At 43.9% G+C, this 17,281-nt stretch overlaps 1 protein-coding gene across 1 annotated transcript; it reads left to right on the top strand.

The window, feature by feature from the left end:
- Positions 1 to 1,187: 1,187 nt before the first annotated feature.
- Positions 1,188 to 13,619, top strand: LOC108940247 (protein Wnt-4a-like). The gene is made up of 5 exons (XM_018762248.2): positions 1,188 to 1,357; positions 10,806 to 11,041; positions 11,560 to 11,691; positions 12,212 to 12,354; positions 13,152 to 13,619. The coding sequence occupies exons 1-5, from the start codon at positions 1,281 to 1,283 to the stop codon at positions 13,617 to 13,619; spliced, it is 1,056 nt and encodes a 351-aa protein (XP_018617764.1). The 5' UTR covers positions 1,188 to 1,280.
- The last annotated feature ends 3,662 nt before the right edge of the window (positions 13,620 to 17,281 follow it).

Genomic DNA, 17,281 nt, shown 5'->3' with positions numbered 1-17,281 from the left:
TGGAAGTGGATGTAACCGAAATGTAAATTTACATTTATTCATTCAGCAGGTGCTTTTCTCCAAAATGATGTAGAAATTAGAGTAAACAAAAGTGCATGGTGGAGAGCTTCAGACACAGACATGCAGGGGCGTAGCTAAGAATTCTGGGTCCCCTGAAAGAATATTGCTCTGCTCCCATCCTTTTAGAATAAAATAAATTTGTGTAGACATCCCAACTATGAAAAAATATCTCAACATGTGGACCCCAAGAATCATTATTACCATTCATGCCTGTAGCGACACCCTTGCAGACACACGATTGTCAAAGCAGTCGTTTGTCCAAATTAATGGAGCTATTAGGAGATCAGGAGAGAAACAAGTTCAAAGGAGATGTGTTATGAGACTCTTCCTGAATGCAGAAAGGGATTCAGCACTTCCGAGGGACGAAGGGAACTCGTTCAAACTTTTATGAGTGGGACCTCCGGTGGTCCGAGGTGGAAGAACGTGGCACTTCTGTCGGACTACAGGTATTGTGGAGCAGATCTTTGACACTTTTGTAGGCTGTAACCGGTCTTGAACTCGATATGTGTAGCCAAATGAGCCTCACTCACTAGTCTCCGTCATCAGCCCATCATCCCACCTTCACCTCCTTACTTACTTGCATCCTTTAATCACTCATCTCCTTCACCAGCCCATCTTGATCTCCATACTTGCTAATCTCCTTCACCAGCTAGTCTTCACCAAATCTCCTTCATCAGCCCATCCTCATCTTCTTACTTCTTCATCCTCTTCATCAGCCCACCTTCCTGTGCTTGCTTGCTCATTTCCTTCACGGAGCCCACCTTCATTCTTCAACTCCTTGACTTTTCATTTGCACCTCATTCAGAAGTGGCACCGCCCCTCTGCACTCCAGCAGCAGCTTCTCAGCTCCTGTCGGCTTCGCGACTGTCGGATGGGTCTCATCATCTCGTCTCTGCTCTGCGGAGGAGAAACATTCATCCAGGATTAAGGTTCCAAACCATGAGATGATAGTCAACCCTGGAAAGACGGGAAGCAATAATCTGAGCTACTTCAGATCGCTCTTCTGACGCCGGTGAATGGATACAAATGACAGCGCGATGCCGCCGCGTTGCGCAACATTGTAGCGGCAGTCGCGCGCACCGGGTGACGAGAAACCGCCAGACGCGCGATTCCTCGCCATGGATTAAGTGCGTAGAAAGAGGGGATCAACTCATCCGGAATCTCCATCCAGACTCTCAGTGAGGACTTCGGTGTCCGCTGCTGCTGTCGGCATCATCATCATGTCCCCGGGCTCCTCCATCCGGGCTCCGCTGCTCCTCCTTCTCGGGCTCCTCTCCGCCAATGCCAGCAGCTGGCTGTAAGTTCATAGCCCTTCCTCCTCTTCTGCTGTGAGTTCATAGCCCTTTCTCCTCTTCTGCTCTAAGTTCATATCCCTTCCTCCTCTTCTGCTCTAAGTTCATAACCCTTCCTCTTCCTCTGTTGTGAGTTCATAACCCTTTGTCTTCTTCTGCTCTAAGTTCATATCCCTTCCTCTTCTTCTGCTGTGAGTTCATAACCCTTCCTCTTCTTCTGCTCTAAGTTCATAGCCCTTCCTCCTCTTCTGCTGTGAGTTCACAGCCCTTCCTCTTCTTCTGCTGTGAGTTCATATCCCTTTCTCCTCTTCTGCTATTAGTTCATAACCCTTCCTCTTCTTCTGCTCTAAGTTCATAGCCCTTCCTCCTCTTCTGCTGTGAGTTCATAGCCCTTCCTCTTCTTCTGCTGTGAGTTCATATCCCTTTCTCCTCTTCTGCTATTAGTTCATAACCCTTCCTCTTCTTCTGCTGTAAGTTCATAACTCTTCCTCTTCTCCTGCCTTTTCTCTTCTAAACTTCTGCGTGTTTCCTGACACTTTCCTTCAAAAGAAGTGCAACACAAAGAATACAACGCTTGCTCCTCTATTTTCTCATCCATTAAAAAATAGTACACCTTTTTTTTATACACAGTACAAACTTCTTGGGAAATAAAGTTTCACAGAAGGAGTTCATTTCAATTAGCTGGGAGTCCTTGCACTGTTTTTTCTACATATAGTGTTGGGATGTTTGCCGCATGTGAGTGTTTTTCGTTGCCATCATATATGAAAAGCGAATCGTCTTCAAACAACTGTGTTTCTCGATGATGCTAGAAATCACAGTTTTGATAGTTAAAATGAATTAGTTAAAAAAAAGATCAAGTAAATGATTAAGGCGTGGGATTCCCATGAAAAAGGTAAACTGAATTTCAAAACCATGTTTCAAAATAAAGAGAAAAAGTGTAGTAAGAACAAAGTCTACATTAAAATTGTTCACTGGAGTACAGCGCTCACTGATCACTGTTACTGCGCTTCTCTACACACTCAGCACTAGTAAGGGAGGGTGTAAAATCTGCACTTAGACAATGATGACTTTTTTCCTGTGTTATGCAGTGTGTACATGTTGCACTTATTTTGGGGCAGTAAAGCTGTACAAACTGTCACTTTTATTGATTGACCTGCCCTCTGTGCTCTTGCTTCTGTCCAGTGAGAAGAGTTGATGCGATAAAAATAATTAAGACTGACAAGCAGCTTTGCTTATAGGCCCTAACAATGTACCATTTTAGTTTTGACTGAGAAATGAAGTCAGATTACACTTTTTTTAAATTTACTTTATTTATTCAGTTCATTTTTCTCATGTTCTCATTTTTGGACATTAATACCAAACAGACGAAATTAAAATAAAGTGAAATATAACCATGTTTAAAAAAACAAGTAAAAAATTGCAATGGTCAGACATTAAAACATTACACATGCTTTAAAGTTACTGTTATTAGAGGCAAAAAATCTGTGATTACACAAGAAAAATGAACAACAAATAAAATAATCTTTAAAACTGAGTTATAACAATAAATATTATTTTACATGTGGCATAGTGAAAATGCCAGGATGTCTGAAGATCAGCCTTTTAAAGTTTTGCCCAGGATATTATTTATATATATAGACCGATTGACTTATTGATTAATTGATTTTGTTCTCCCACAATATAAGGAGGGATCATAGTTGCATGGTGATTAAGAATATATCCTTGCAAAGAGATAGTTGCTCATTTCCAGGAATGAGGAAATGAGCCGAAATATTACATAAATATCTGGCAATGAAGCAGTTAAACGTGTTAGAGTAAAACTTTCGGGGAACGAATGAAATATCAGTGAAGCATTGTGACCTTGACAAAAAAGACAAATCATTTTTGAATGATCTCCATTTCTTTATTCTCCTTGAACAAGCAGGTGTTTTACAGAAAACAACTTATGCAAGCATTTCACACGGCCCTATAAGATACATGATCTAAATTTAACATGTAAAAGTCTGTAGACATAATAATTTTTTTTATTTCTTGAATGTCAGTACAGGTTTCTTTCACTTTACAAACACGAAAAGCACATTTAATGTAGTTATTAATTTTAATTGATGACAGTGGATAACCAATTATAGCTTTATGTCAAATTGAACAGTTTTCCTTTTATTAATAAAACATATAACATGTTATCATTTTGTTCTTAAATGTGCCAAAATAATTTATCATGTAATTGTTTCATAATTTATTAGTTTATCGTTGCTATGAATGAAATTCAAAACAGAGTGGACGCAAGTTCAGTAATATTTCAGGAGCAGTAAGTGCACCAGGGGTTTTAAATAATTATGGTTCCAGGAGGGTTCTTGCTGTTGTACCTTAGAAGAATTATTTAACCCGTGTTGGATCAGCTAAAAGTTCGTTGTTATAATAGCTGTGCGTAAAATTATAACCCTGCTGAGGCATTGCTTAATAACGTATGACGTGTATTTTACTGTGATATTTTTTGTGGCTCAATTTGATTTTAAAAATGAGACGTTAAGTGGGTGTTAAGCATCGGTCATAGTAGAAGTACACATCTCCAGCTATTGGTTTACAAAAACACAAACAGAATACACAAAGAATTCATAAACAGTCTCGAAAGTGTACATGCACCGAAATGAGTAATCACCCTCATCATTCATCCGCAAGCAAGAAATGTACAAATATCTCAGTCTAGTTTCAACAGCAGCGAGGAGCACACAAACAATAGATAAGGCACATTTCTGTCCGCTGCTGCAGGAGCATAAACACTATTAAAAAAAGACTGGGAAACACAGGAGTGGTTTATAAACCCAGGTAAATTTATCCACTTTGGTTACTGCAGCATTCGGTTCGGGGACCTTAAATAGATATTGTTTGGACAGTGAAAGTTATTTATGAGCTCACAGAGCTCGAGTAATTCAGATTTAAATTGAGCAGAGTCTTGCCCACAAGCTCCTATTAGATAAGGCAGGACTGGCAATGCAGAAGGAAACCTGTCAAAGAGTTGATCTATAGCAGCAATGGCACGGTGTGGTACAAAATGTAGTACGGCATCGCTGAAGAAGAGACATACTGAGGAGTTCATTCCACCCAGTGTGTGAGGTGGACTTAACCACCACTAAAAATTAAAACAAACATAGAAAGTGCATGGAGTACAGGTGGTGAAAGAGGAGCTACTGACCGTTTCCAGGCAAGTTCCTTGTTTTCTGTATGTAACAGCAATACTCGGGAGTGGGACTTAAAAGTGCGACATTCAGGTCACGAGTCCACGTCTTTACTCACTAAGTTGCCTGCAACTTTACGTAGGATTGCTTGTTTAGCATGATTTTATTACATATGGAAGGGAAGGGAGGAGCATGGTGGTGCAGTAGGTTTCCCTGGGTCCTGCTCTCTGGCAGGTGTGGGGTTCGAGTCCTGCTCGAGATGCCCTGTGATGGACTGGCGTCCTGCCCTGAGCGTGTCCCCTCCCCCTCCAGCCCTATGCCCCGTGCTGCCGGGTTAGGCTCTGGCTCACCGCGACCCCACTTGGGACAAGTGGCTTTAGCCAGTGTGTGTGTGTGGAAGGGAAGGCTGGAGAATACCTTTCTCTACTGATTACACAACAAAACATATTGTAACAGCCCTGAGGGGAGTTATACCAGCGTCCTCTAAATAGCTGCTATTAGTGTTCATGTGTACATAGTTGTGTGTGTCTGGTGCCGATTGGTTGTCGTTCTATTTATGTTCAGTGTTGAAGAGGGGAATTCTGGGGAGTTCTGCACCTTTTGTACTGTCTGAAGCATCTTTGTTAAGACTACTGATGAAAGACATGTACATGTTTAGTAAGGAGCATGGTTGTTTTACTCTGCCTCCTGAACCAGTTTCTAGTAGCTCTATGGGGGGATGCTACAATATCATGTTCTATACTGTGAATGTTTGGTTTATTAAAATGAGAAAGGTCACAGAAAATGCATTATTACTGCTGAGTTCTATCCCAGCATCCTTGGATTGCTGTCCAGCTCTTGTTGAAAAGCCATCTCTGTTCACTGTCTGCTGCATTGCTGGGCCTCCGCATGTGAAAAACCCTGGTTCTGAGTTTCGGTGTTGCGAGTCGGGGGCAGAAGTGTGTTCTTTTTGATTATTTTTTGATCATTTTGATTATGTTTTGATATTTTTATCTTTTCATTCTTTTCTTTTTTAGGTGCATTTTACTAATTTCTGAAACATACAAAATACAAACGCTCTAAGGTATATAATGTAATACAGTCATGCGCCGTTTAACAATGTTTTGCTTAACGACTGACCACATATACGATGGTGGCCCCATAAGATTATAATGGAGCTGAAAAATTCTTATCGACTGCCGACGTCGTAGCCGTTGTAACATCGTAGCGCAACGTGCTACTCACGTGTTCATGGTGATGCAGGTGTAAACAAACCTACTGTGCTGCCAGTCATATAAAAGTATAGCACATACAATTATGTACAGTACATAATACTTGATAATGACAATAAACATCTATTTTACCGGTTTACTATACTGTATGTTTTATCGTTATTTTAGTGTACTCTTTCTACTTATAAAAAAGTTTACTGTAAAAGAGTGTGTTGTGTTACACCGACAGTAGCATCATAAATCTTGTGTTTACCGCGTCTCTTGACTGCATTGAGGCTATACCATCTAGGTTTGTATGAGTACACCCTATGATCGAGGCTATACCATCTTGGTTTGTATAAGTACACTCAGTGATCGAGGCTATACCATCTTGGTTTGTATAAGTACACTCTATGATCGAGGCGATACCATCTAGGTTTGTATAAGTACACTCAGTGATCGAGGCTATACCATCTAGGTTTGTATGAGTACACTCAGTGAAAGAGGCTATACCATCTAGGTTTGTATAAGTACACCCTATGATCGAGGCTATACCATCTTGGTTTGTATAAGTACACTCAGTGATCGAGGCTATACCATCTTGGTTTGTATAAGTACACTCTATGATCGAGGCGATACCATCTAGGTTTGTATAAGTACACTCAGTGATCGAGGCTATACCATCTAGGTTTGTATGAATACACTCAGTGAAAGAGGCTATACCATCTAGGTTTGTATAAGTACACTCAGTGATCGAGACTATACCATCTAGATTTGTATGAGTACACTCTATGATTCTATGATCGAGGCTATACCATCTAGGTTTGTATGAGTACACTCTATGATTGAGGTTATACCATCTAGATTTGTATGAGTACACTGTATGATCGAGGTTATACCATCTAGGTTTGTATGAGTACACTCTATGATCGAGGCTATACCCTTTGGGTTTGTATAAGTACACTCAGTGATCAAGGCTATACCATCTAGGTTTGTATGAGTACACTCTATGATGTTCTCACAACAATTAAATTGCCTAACGACACATTTCTCAGAATGTGTCCCCTTTGTTAAGCGATGCATGTCTGTATATAATATATAAGATATACACACACCCACACTTTCAGGACCGCTTGTCCCATAGGGGGTCACGGGGAACCAGAGCCTAACCCAGCAACACAGGGCGTAAGGGGGAGGGGACACACCCAGGACAGCACCCCAAGCGGGACTCGAACCCCAGACCCACCGGAGAGTAGGACCCTGGTCCAACCCACTGCACCGCCGCACCCCCTATAAGATATTTTTTTTTTTTATTTTTTTTTTTTTTTGAACCGCTTGTCCCATTCGGGGTCACGGGGAGCCAGAGCCCAACCCGGCAACACAGGGCGCAGGGCCGGAGGGGGAGGGGACACACCCAGGACGGGACGCCAGTCCGTCGCAAGGCACCCCAAGCAGGACCCGAACCCCAGACCCACGGGAGAGCAGGACCCAGTCCAACCCACTGCGCCACCGCACCCCCTCCCTATAAGATATATAATATATATAATAATATAATACCATACAATCAAGTTTGGTTGGCAAAATGAGTTCAAGGATAAAAATAATCTGGAGAGAAAATCAGCAAATTAATCATGACATTAAATGTTCTTGATTTTATTGGAAAAGACCCTTTGGGAACTTCTGTAGCTATTGGTCATTAAGATACAAGGAGGTCAGTTTTGTAGTATTGTACTAGTTAAACTGTTGTCAACTTGATGACACGTCAACAACTGCACTTCTTATAAACAAATTTTTTTCATTTTTTCTATAATTTCACTTTGTGTGTTTCACCATTGAAAAACCTAATAATATTTCCTGTACTAACCTAGAATCTTTAGAATGGGCCGAAAGGCTAAGGTAAGGAATGAATTTGGACCACACAAGAGTAGGAAGACAGTTTTTTTAGTCTGAGAAGGAGTTTAATTTGATCAGATAAATATTGCATAACATGAGACGAATAAGTGTTTTGTTGTTTTAGGCCACATTCTCCTTTCTGCAAAAATTTCTGCAAAGTTTAATGACCAGCTTTAATAGCTAGGAAGTTTATGGTTGTGGATTGTTACCACCTTTTTCATATTTTAAATACAAAACCCAAAAGCAGCCATCCTCAGATTTTCCATCTTTATATTTTAAATACAAAACCCAAAAGCAGCCATCCTCAGATTTTCCATCTTTATATTTTAAGAATTTACATTTAGGATTGAAAAGACAGAACTAAAACCAAAAGCCATGTTGCTGGTGGATTGGCATGGCTCCGTCTCTGCCCCTCAGTCTCCCTTGCTAGATGTTCCACAGGGTTCGATACTTGGTCCTTTATTCTTCTATACCTATACTACTTGTTCATTACCTGTCATAGCTTTTTCTATCACTCCAAAGCAGATGACACATAGCTTTTCCTATCTTTCCCCCAAATGACACAGGTATATCCTCACACATTGCAGTATGTCTCTCTGACATCCCTGCCTGGATGACTGATCTCTGTTCAACATCTCCTTCACTGAAGTCCTGTCTCTCCTAAGGAGGGCTCCTTATCTCACGGGTCTTGTGGCCTTTGGCATCAAGCTTCTTCAGTTGTTGCAGAATGCTATGGCTCAAGTTCTGTTGAACTTGCCAAAATGTCCCCAAGTGTTCCCTCTGCTCATCTCACTACGGTAGCTTCCTGTAGCAGCTCGCATCAAGACTCTGGTTAAAGCCAACAAGACAATCAAAGGATAATCAGCCTGATAGGTACGGAACATGACCGATCCTACATCCCAGCCAGAACACTGTGCTCTTCCACATCTGGCCTCCTGCTTATCCTGCTCACAAAGGGTCCAAAATCAAAATCTTGGGGTTTCTTAATCATAGCATTATTGGAATTCGTGTGCTCAGAATCTAAGAAACAAGCTGTATTTTAATAATTGCTTGTATCTGATTCCTGTCTTTTCGGGGGTGCGCTTTTGTTCACGTTATATGTTGCGTTGAAGTAGAGAGCTCATTAAGTCCTTGTAGCAAATCCTTAAGTGTAAATGCTGCAATTTTAAAAAAAATTTTCAGCCTTAGAATTTTTTTTCAAATTTATTGGACTAACTGTCCAAGCCAAACATTTGTGCACAATGAATAAAAGTCGAAATACCGACAAAATTAAAGTACAACATACAAGGCAGAACATAATTGGGTTTTATTGGCCACATACTTCTCCCAGGTGCAGTGGTCAGTCTGGGAGCTGGTGGATTGGACAGTGTACCTGCCTGCCATACACATCCCGTACTGCAGTGCTTCTCGCAGTCCTCCTAGGAGACTCTTGGGGCTGAAGAGCCATCAGGCTTTGGTTGGTGTTCTGCGAGGGTCAAGGAGCAGAAGCAAGGCTTCTGGATGCAGGAGAAAATTAATAATGATTTCTTACAGATTCAAGCATGGGTTCCAGACATAATACGTTGGGAGAGCATCATGCCACCAGTTCCTTCGGCTTGTAGCTACTGTCTTGTATGAACAGTATGGATGAGTTGATCATGTTGTTGAGTGGTGGCTTGGAAGGGATAAACAGCAGGATTGTTAAGGCTGAACTGAGGGCATATCATATCATATCATATCATATCATATCATATCATATCATTCAAGCGTGAAGCACTGCATTGTGAGACAGCGTCATAACAGATGCTTTCCACCATAGGGCCAAAGCAGCAACGATACCATGATTACCTCCCCATCCAGTGTCTTTTCTGTACTGCTTGCTCTCTCACTCCCTTTCTTTACACACGTAATCATACCTGAAAGCCTGAACATACCGTAGCGCTGAGTTCCTCTCCCTTTCCTCCTCGTCCTCCAGCTGTGACGTGTCTCCGCTCCGTGTCCGGGCTCTCCCAGCTTCCCTCCCTCGGCCCGGCGCACCCTGCGAGCGGGAAGCCCCGGGTCAGCGCGTGCACTCCATCCCCCGCCTTCTTAGAAACACTGGCCCCATTCAGATCTCCTCAAAGATAAATGTTTAAAAACCAAAGGGACTTTTGGCCTGCCATGTTGTTAGTCAGGCAATCTGTGTTGGAAACGTCCTTTCTCCAGTCGTCTGTTATTATTATCCCTCCCTATTAGCCTTGCAGACGTGTTCCAGGGCTACTATTTACTGTGTTCCCTTCAAAAACAAAACTTATTATGGTGAAGTGACAGCAAAATAGACAATAAAAGTGTTTTTGAGGAGTAGTGTAACTAGGAGTATGTAATAAATCTCAGAGAGACGTACAGCAGGTGTCATTTCAGGATACATCTGAGTTGGTGGTGGATCTACTATAAATCTGCCATCGGGTTAAATTTATCCACACTTTAGGAGCATTGCTTCTAATAGCGGCTGTAAGAAGGGATCTACTGTTACCACAGTCACAAGGTTCAAAGGGGTTAGAAGATGATGAACACTGCACACGATTACGGGACGAGTAGCCTAACGGCTGGCATTTAATAGGGGGTTGTGGAGAAAACTTATTTTATTTTTGTAATTTAAAATTACCATTCATTTTAATGTAGCTCAAAATTAATAAAAAACTGGCGTCCCGTCCTGGGTGTGTCCCCTCCCCCTCTGGCCTTACGCCCTGTGTTGCCGGGTAGGCTCCGGTTCCCCGCGACCCTGTATGGGACAAGCGGTTCTGAAAAAATGTGTGAAAAGCTCTTACGGAGGACTTTTTACTTATTATAGCCGCATGCAAGGCTTTCACAGAATCTAATGCACACATACATTGATGGAGGTGTTTTTTTTTAAGTTAGTGCTCATTTCGATTTAGGGGTAAAACTGGCTTTTGAGTTAGGAACAAAATGAGTTACAAACAACCTTCTGACGCCGGATGGGTTCGTTGCTTGGGGAGGCGCTGCGTATGTGGAGCACAGATGCGCACCTCTGAAACTGAGAAAAGGCTGTCACCTTGTGGTTACTACTGCTATTGCTGTATCAGTGTAGTACTAGGAAATCCATAGTATTTTTTCTTGTTTTACATAATCATACCTGTCACCCCATGTAGTGGGTGTGTTTTTGTGTGTATCGGTGCTGACCAACATGTTTGCCGGTACGTCGGCGCCCCTTTCAGGTACCTGGCCCGGCTGTCTTCGACGGGCAGCATCTCGGACGGGGAGTCGTGCGAGAGGCTGAAAGGGCTGGTCCCCAAGCAGGTTCAGGTGTGCAAGCGTCACGTGGACATGATGGACGCTGTTCGCCGCGGGGCCCGGCTGGCCGTCGACGAGTGTCAGCACCAGTTCCGCAATCGCCGCTGGAACTGCTCCATGCTGGACACGCAGCCCATCTTCGGGAAGGTGGTCACTCAGGGTGAGGCCACAGCGCCTCCTACTGGAAGGAAGGACTGACCTTCAGCGAGGGCCAGCTTGGGACACCTGGAAGCAGTGGTTAGAGCTGCTGCCTTTGGACCCACAGGTTCAATCTGCACCTCTGGCTGTAGTACCCTTGAGCAAGGTACTTACCCTTAATTGCTCCAGTAAAATTACTGCGCTGTATAAATGGGTAAATAATTCTAAGAAGACTAACATTGTAAGTCGCTTTGGAGAAAATCCCCTGCTAAATGAATAAATGTAAAGGTCAGCAACTGGACAATTAGTGCAAAAGCTTTGACCTATTTGGCACAAGGTACCACTTCTTGTCAAGAATAAGCACTCAAGGCCATTATATTTTATGACTGTTCTTCTTTTATATTACCTCTCATTATGGATGCTAAAACTCAGAAAGGCAATGCTCATTTCCGCCTCGTTGTTGAGTGCGTTTGCCGCCGGACTGCAGCTTTCCTATGCCAATGTGTGTTGGTGTGCGCTCTGCCTGCCTGTGTGTTACAGGGACCCGGGAGGCCGCCTTCGTGTACGCCGTCTCCTCTGCCAGCGTGGCGTTCGAGGTGACCCGGGCCTGCAGCAGCGGGGAGCTCCACAAGTGTGGCTGTGACCGCAGTGTGTACGGCTCCAGCCCGGAGGGTAGGTGGCGCCTGTCCGCACCCGCAGCTTTAAACCCCCTTCCCCTCCGTGGTCCCATTTGCACAGCTTTTACTACATTTTTACTTTTTTAATTATTTAGCTGCTAAGCACACAGCAGGTGGCGTAGTGGTTTAAGCTGCTGCTTTGCACTGGAAGGCTGCAGGTTTGTATTTCAGATACAGCTGCAGTACCTTTAAGTTACTTACCCTGAATTGCTCCACTATTAATTACAAAGCTGTACAGATGAGTAAATCAGAGTAATTTTGGGGTATCGACTAAATAAATGAATATTGACTAAATAGATAAATATGACTGACACTTTAATGCACAGCAGCTGGAAATGTGAGCGGGGCAATCTGGTTTAACCACCCTGCATAGAGGTACTGCAGCAAGGGGTCTCCAGGACTGTGGACCTGCTAAGCATCTGGTCACAAGCAGAGCTCCGTAAACACCGAAGCTGTTCTAACAGGCTGCTACTGCACACGCCGGAACCTCGTCCCTGATTACAGTTTCCCAGCAGGCTTCCAATGGTCCGGCTGCTCGGACAACATCGCCTACGGGGTGGCTTTCTCCGCCTCGTTTGTGGACGTGCACGAGAGAAACAAGGGCTCCTCGCCCGGTAGAGTGCTCATGAACCTGCACAACAACGAAGCCGGTCGAAAGGTACCACAAGGACACTTTGTTCTGGCTTTCAAGATAAAAGGAGTAAAACTGAGCAGCGGAAGTGGGTTTTAAAAAAAACAGCTCATACGCAGTGTACGGATCTACATCTATACTATGTATAAGATATTAAGGAAAAATCAATCACAGCCGCTCACTCATTCAGTATCATTAACCACTTGTCCAAGTCAGGGCCACAGTGGTCCAGAATCTATCTTAGGACAACAGGACGTGTAGTTTCCACCTGGACATGACACCAGTCCATCGCTGGACAAGCGCACACAGGTGTATGTATTTTTCCATGAGAATATACTGTATTCATCCATACGTCCAATTTCCGTACCTGCTTGTCATAAGCAGGGTCGTGATGATTCGAACCCTTTCCCAGAAGCACTGGGCACAAGGGGGGATACACCCGGGATGGGGCACCAGACCAACGCAGGCTGCATAGGAATGTAATCTGTGATTATAGCTGCTGGTGGCGTCCTGGTCAGAATCGCTGCCTTTGGACCAAAGGTTGCAGATTTGATTCCCACCTCTGGCTGGAGTACCCTTGAGTAAGGTACTTACCCTAAATGGCTCCAGTAAGATTACCCAGCTGTATAAATAGGTAAATAATTATAAGTGCCTTAACATTGTAGGTCGCTTTGGAGGAAAGCATCAGCTAAATGTAGTAGGTGTTTGTCCTGAAATTTGGAATACGGTCATTGAGAAATTTCCTGTTGTACTTCCTAAACTATGATGATCTATGGTTAAGATGTAATGACGTAACACAGGACACCCCACACGTGTGTCCCCAGGCCATCCTGAACAACATGCGAGTGGAGTGCAAGTGTCACGGGGTGTCCGGCTCCTGCGAGGTGAAAACCTGCTGGAGGGCCATGCCTCCCTTCCGCGTTGTGGGTAACATCCTCAAGGAGAGGTTCGACGGCGCCACCGAGGCAGAGCCGCGTCGGGTCGGTTCCACCAGGGTGCTCGTACCCAAGAATCCGCAGTTCAAACCGCACACGGAGGAGGACCTGGTGTACCTGGAGCCCAGCCCGGACTTCTGCGAGCAGGACCCACGCAGCGGAGTGCTGGGTACCGCCGGCCGCCACTGCAACAAGACGTCTAAGGCCATCGACGGCTGCGAGCTCATGTGCTGTGGGCGGGGCTTCCGCACGGAGCAAGCCCAGGTGGTGGACAGGTGCGGCTGCAGGTTCCACTGGTGCTGCTACGTCAGGTGCAAGCAGTGTCGGCGCACAGTGGAGACGCACACCTGCCGGTGACCCCCGACAAGAACCGTAAGGATCTGGACCTTAACCAACTGGACAAACCAAGAGAGACATGAACAGCAGGGGGTAAAGGGGTCACACGCTGTTCTTATGATTTGCTGTGGATCTCAAGGCGGCTGTACAGTTTTTCAAAGATTGTATTTTATTTATTGCGGTGGTTCCCGAAGTGCAATTTCTTGGATGCAACAGGGGGAGCTGAGGTTCCATGGGGTGGGGTGGGGTGGGAGTTGAGAGGGTCTAGCGCTGCTGTCATTACTGCTGCTTCATAGATTCCTCTAGAAAGAGAGACGCATTAACTCCCCAGAGACCTGCGATTTCAGAGATGTGTTTTCAGTTACAACTCGGTGTACATGTCACTCGTTCTGCAGAATGCCTCGCAGGTGCGGCACGCGTCTGTTGAACTGTGACACGGAGCAGACGAATGTTTGCTTGCGCTCAGTGGCGAGCATCATCACTTTCGTTTCGGCCATGGGAAAACGGTGAGAACAATTTTGTATTGAAACGTGAAGCCATTCTTACATTTCCCCGAATGCAAGTCCAGTGTATTACATTAAGAATCTGGGGACAAAATAAATACAGTACGTGGAGGCAAAGCCAGGTGACGAATCCATGGCAGATGAGCCTACAGATCCGCTTATCTGTGTGCGTAAATGCTACGACGTCTGTGAGACGCGAGGGGTTTTATGGAAGCCAAGCAGATGTGGGCAGCCATTCCCCAAAAGGTCCACAGTCTCACCACTTCATGTCCAGCCACCAACAAATTCTGGACTGAATTTCTCTTTTGATTGCTTTCAATAAATCATCATAACTGAGTGAAATGCTGTTGACCCTGAGCCTCTCGCATGGTCTCAGAAGTCACCCTGAGGGAACGTGGATTCAAGTGCTGAAGTTTATTGTGCACAAGAGTGAGGGAAGGGGGCAACCAAAGCAGAGCCTGTGTCTGAGGGTCTTGGGAAACGTAGATGTTGGGCAGGACCCAGGGGCATCGGTGCATGCAGAGGAGGTAGGATATGGTGTTGTGGGTCTTTTCAGTGGTGGAGAGGTGAAGGTACAATCGGGTACGGGGCCACAAGCGAGGTAGAGGACAAAGCCAAAATTTTGGGGGTCAAGTCCACAGTCCGGGTCATGAACGAAGCTGAGGGAGTGATCGAGGCGAAGAGCGTCCAAGGGGCGGGAGGCTGAAGGATGTCTGCTCATGAGTTTTAGACTTATGGAACTTTTGGTATAACACCATAAAATGAATATCTGTGGAAGCATTGATGACATCTAAGAAAGCGACTGAGGGCCCAGAACAAGCATGATGGGGAAATGATCTCTTCATATTTGTGCGTAGCCTCCGTTGTTGGGCTCTCATAAATAAATCCTGCAGAATGTCACCAACATGTACCAGTTTCTTTAACAGCTTCCGGAAATTGACTGGGTCCTTTCTGAAGTCACCTTTCAAGACACTGTTGATTCTCTAACATGACCCCCAGCTTTAAACGTATGTCACAAATGCCAAAATCTGTCATTATTTACATTGCATTCACATTAATTCATTTATTCATAGAATCTTATTATTATGGGCTAAATGCTTTGTGCTACCTTGTGCTCACTGGAAGGCACTTTGGGAAAAGTATCTGTTAAATAAATAAGTAATTATTTTCAATCGTGGTTAAAGACTCAGCTGTAGATAAGGTCTCAGCTCACCGGGTTGTGTTCAATCTCTGCACTGGACAATCAAAATAAATGAACTAAGGACATGATGATTTTGCCTTGTTCCACATGAATGCATTGCGGTTGTGCCACAGCGGCCGCGTTTAGTGTGGTAAACTGGAACAGAAGAGCTGTAAATAACATGTAACGAATCACCAGAGCTGCTTGAATTATGCCATGTATGAATTTCAGGGTGTCGTGGTAGCTTGAAGATCTAGGAGACGGTTTCAGGTGGATGGTTTGATGGAAGCCTGTGGTTGAGCTGGTGCTGTGGACGGGGGAGTCAATGTGAAGAAGACAGATTACGCCCATATTTTGGTTTGTGGGAATGTGTCTCTCTCTCTTCAGAGGTGAAGATGTGAAGGCTAATCGACATCCAACTGAGATCGGCCCACAGAAATGGAAGATTACTGAATGTGACAAAGCCACGAGACAAGAGAGAGCCTGGTTACACCAGAAAAATTTGTGCCGTTGAGGTGCTGGAGGTGAACTGTCTATTTGGGAACGAGAATTTTACAAGCATAGGAAGCGCCATGGCTTCATAAATTACATTTACATTTTTTTACTTAGTAGACGCTTTTGTCCAAAGCGACTTCCAACGAACTCGATGTAGTGTTACTATCAGCCCACACACCTTATTCATCGTGGTGACTTACACTGCTAGATACACTACTTACACTGGGTCACTCATCCATACATCAGTGGAACACACTCTCTCTGTCACTCATACCACCTCATAAATAGTGGTAAAAGCCTCAGCTGTGTATTTAGTGTAAATGTATGTAAATGACAATATGTAAATAGTTCACTGTAAATCAGTATAAACCAGGAACTGCCGGAAGGGGGTGAGTGTCATTTTGCTTGTAGCAGTTTTTCTCCTCTTTTCCTTAGTTAGGAGCCATGTTAGACTGGTGTTTTTTTGTTTGTTTTATTTGGATAGGGTAGATGGTGGCACAAAGGGTAGGGTTCACTTTTGTTTGTTCCGTTGGTGTACCTCAACCCTGGATAGATGGCTTATGAGTTGTTAATGGTCAATAAAGCAGAGCCTTTTGTGTTCTGAAACAATTGGTGTCTGGTGTCTCTTTCAATTCAATTTATTTTAATAGAGCGCTCTTCTCACACAGTGACAGAGCACTGAACAAAGGCATAAGGCAGAGACAAATAATAGAGTTGACTTCAGACTAGCATAATACATTATCTATGTATTTATTAAAGCTATAGTATGCCTACTGGCCACCGAGGAAAGGAACAAAAAACTCGTAACTGAAAGTCAAGGGAGAAAAAAACCTATGGGGGTCCCAGTACCAGTGGCTACCCGCCCCACCACAGCACTCTATATTAAAAAGACTATCAAGTCAATTTACAACTAATAATAACAATTGTAGCTGAGTGTTAAACTTGATTTCCAGTTCACATAGTTATGTCTCGTCCATCATGACAGGTGGTCATCAACTTCGGTCAGCACGGGGTCCTTGTGTGACGGCCGGCCGGCTCCCCCGGGTCTTATAGGGAAACAATGCTCGACAAAAAGAAATTGTTAGTAACTGATTACTTTAAGAGATTAGATTTAATAAAAAAAGAAATGCAGCCAACTGGAACTGAACTTCTTAGTCATATGTCCGAGTTAACATGTCGGTCTTTAGTCTGGATTTAAAGACTGAAAGAGACATTTCTGACAGTAACTGGTAGACTGTTCCATAGTTTAGGTGCTCTATAGCTAACGGTGCGACCTCCTGCTGAGGTCTTGTTGATCACAGGTACTTTAAGGTAACCTGCATCCAATGAAGAAAGACATCGTCTTTGAATGTAAGACTCAAAAATTTCACAAAGATAAGCCGGAGCATGTATTGCCGTATAGGTGAGAAGTAGGATTTTATAATCAACTCTAAGTGTAACCAGGAGCCAATGCAGCGATTTCAGTACCGATGTTTATATGATCATACTTCATAGTTCTAGTAACA

The sequence above is a fragment of the Scleropages formosus genome, chromosome 2, assembly GCF_900964775.1.
Source record: "Scleropages formosus chromosome 2, fSclFor1.1, whole genome shotgun sequence".
NCBI classification, from domain to species: domain Eukaryota; kingdom Metazoa; phylum Chordata; class Actinopteri; order Osteoglossiformes; family Osteoglossidae; genus Scleropages; species Scleropages formosus.
The sequence above is the reverse complement of the archived record's forward strand: the minus strand, read 5'-3'. Positions and strand labels throughout refer to the sequence as shown.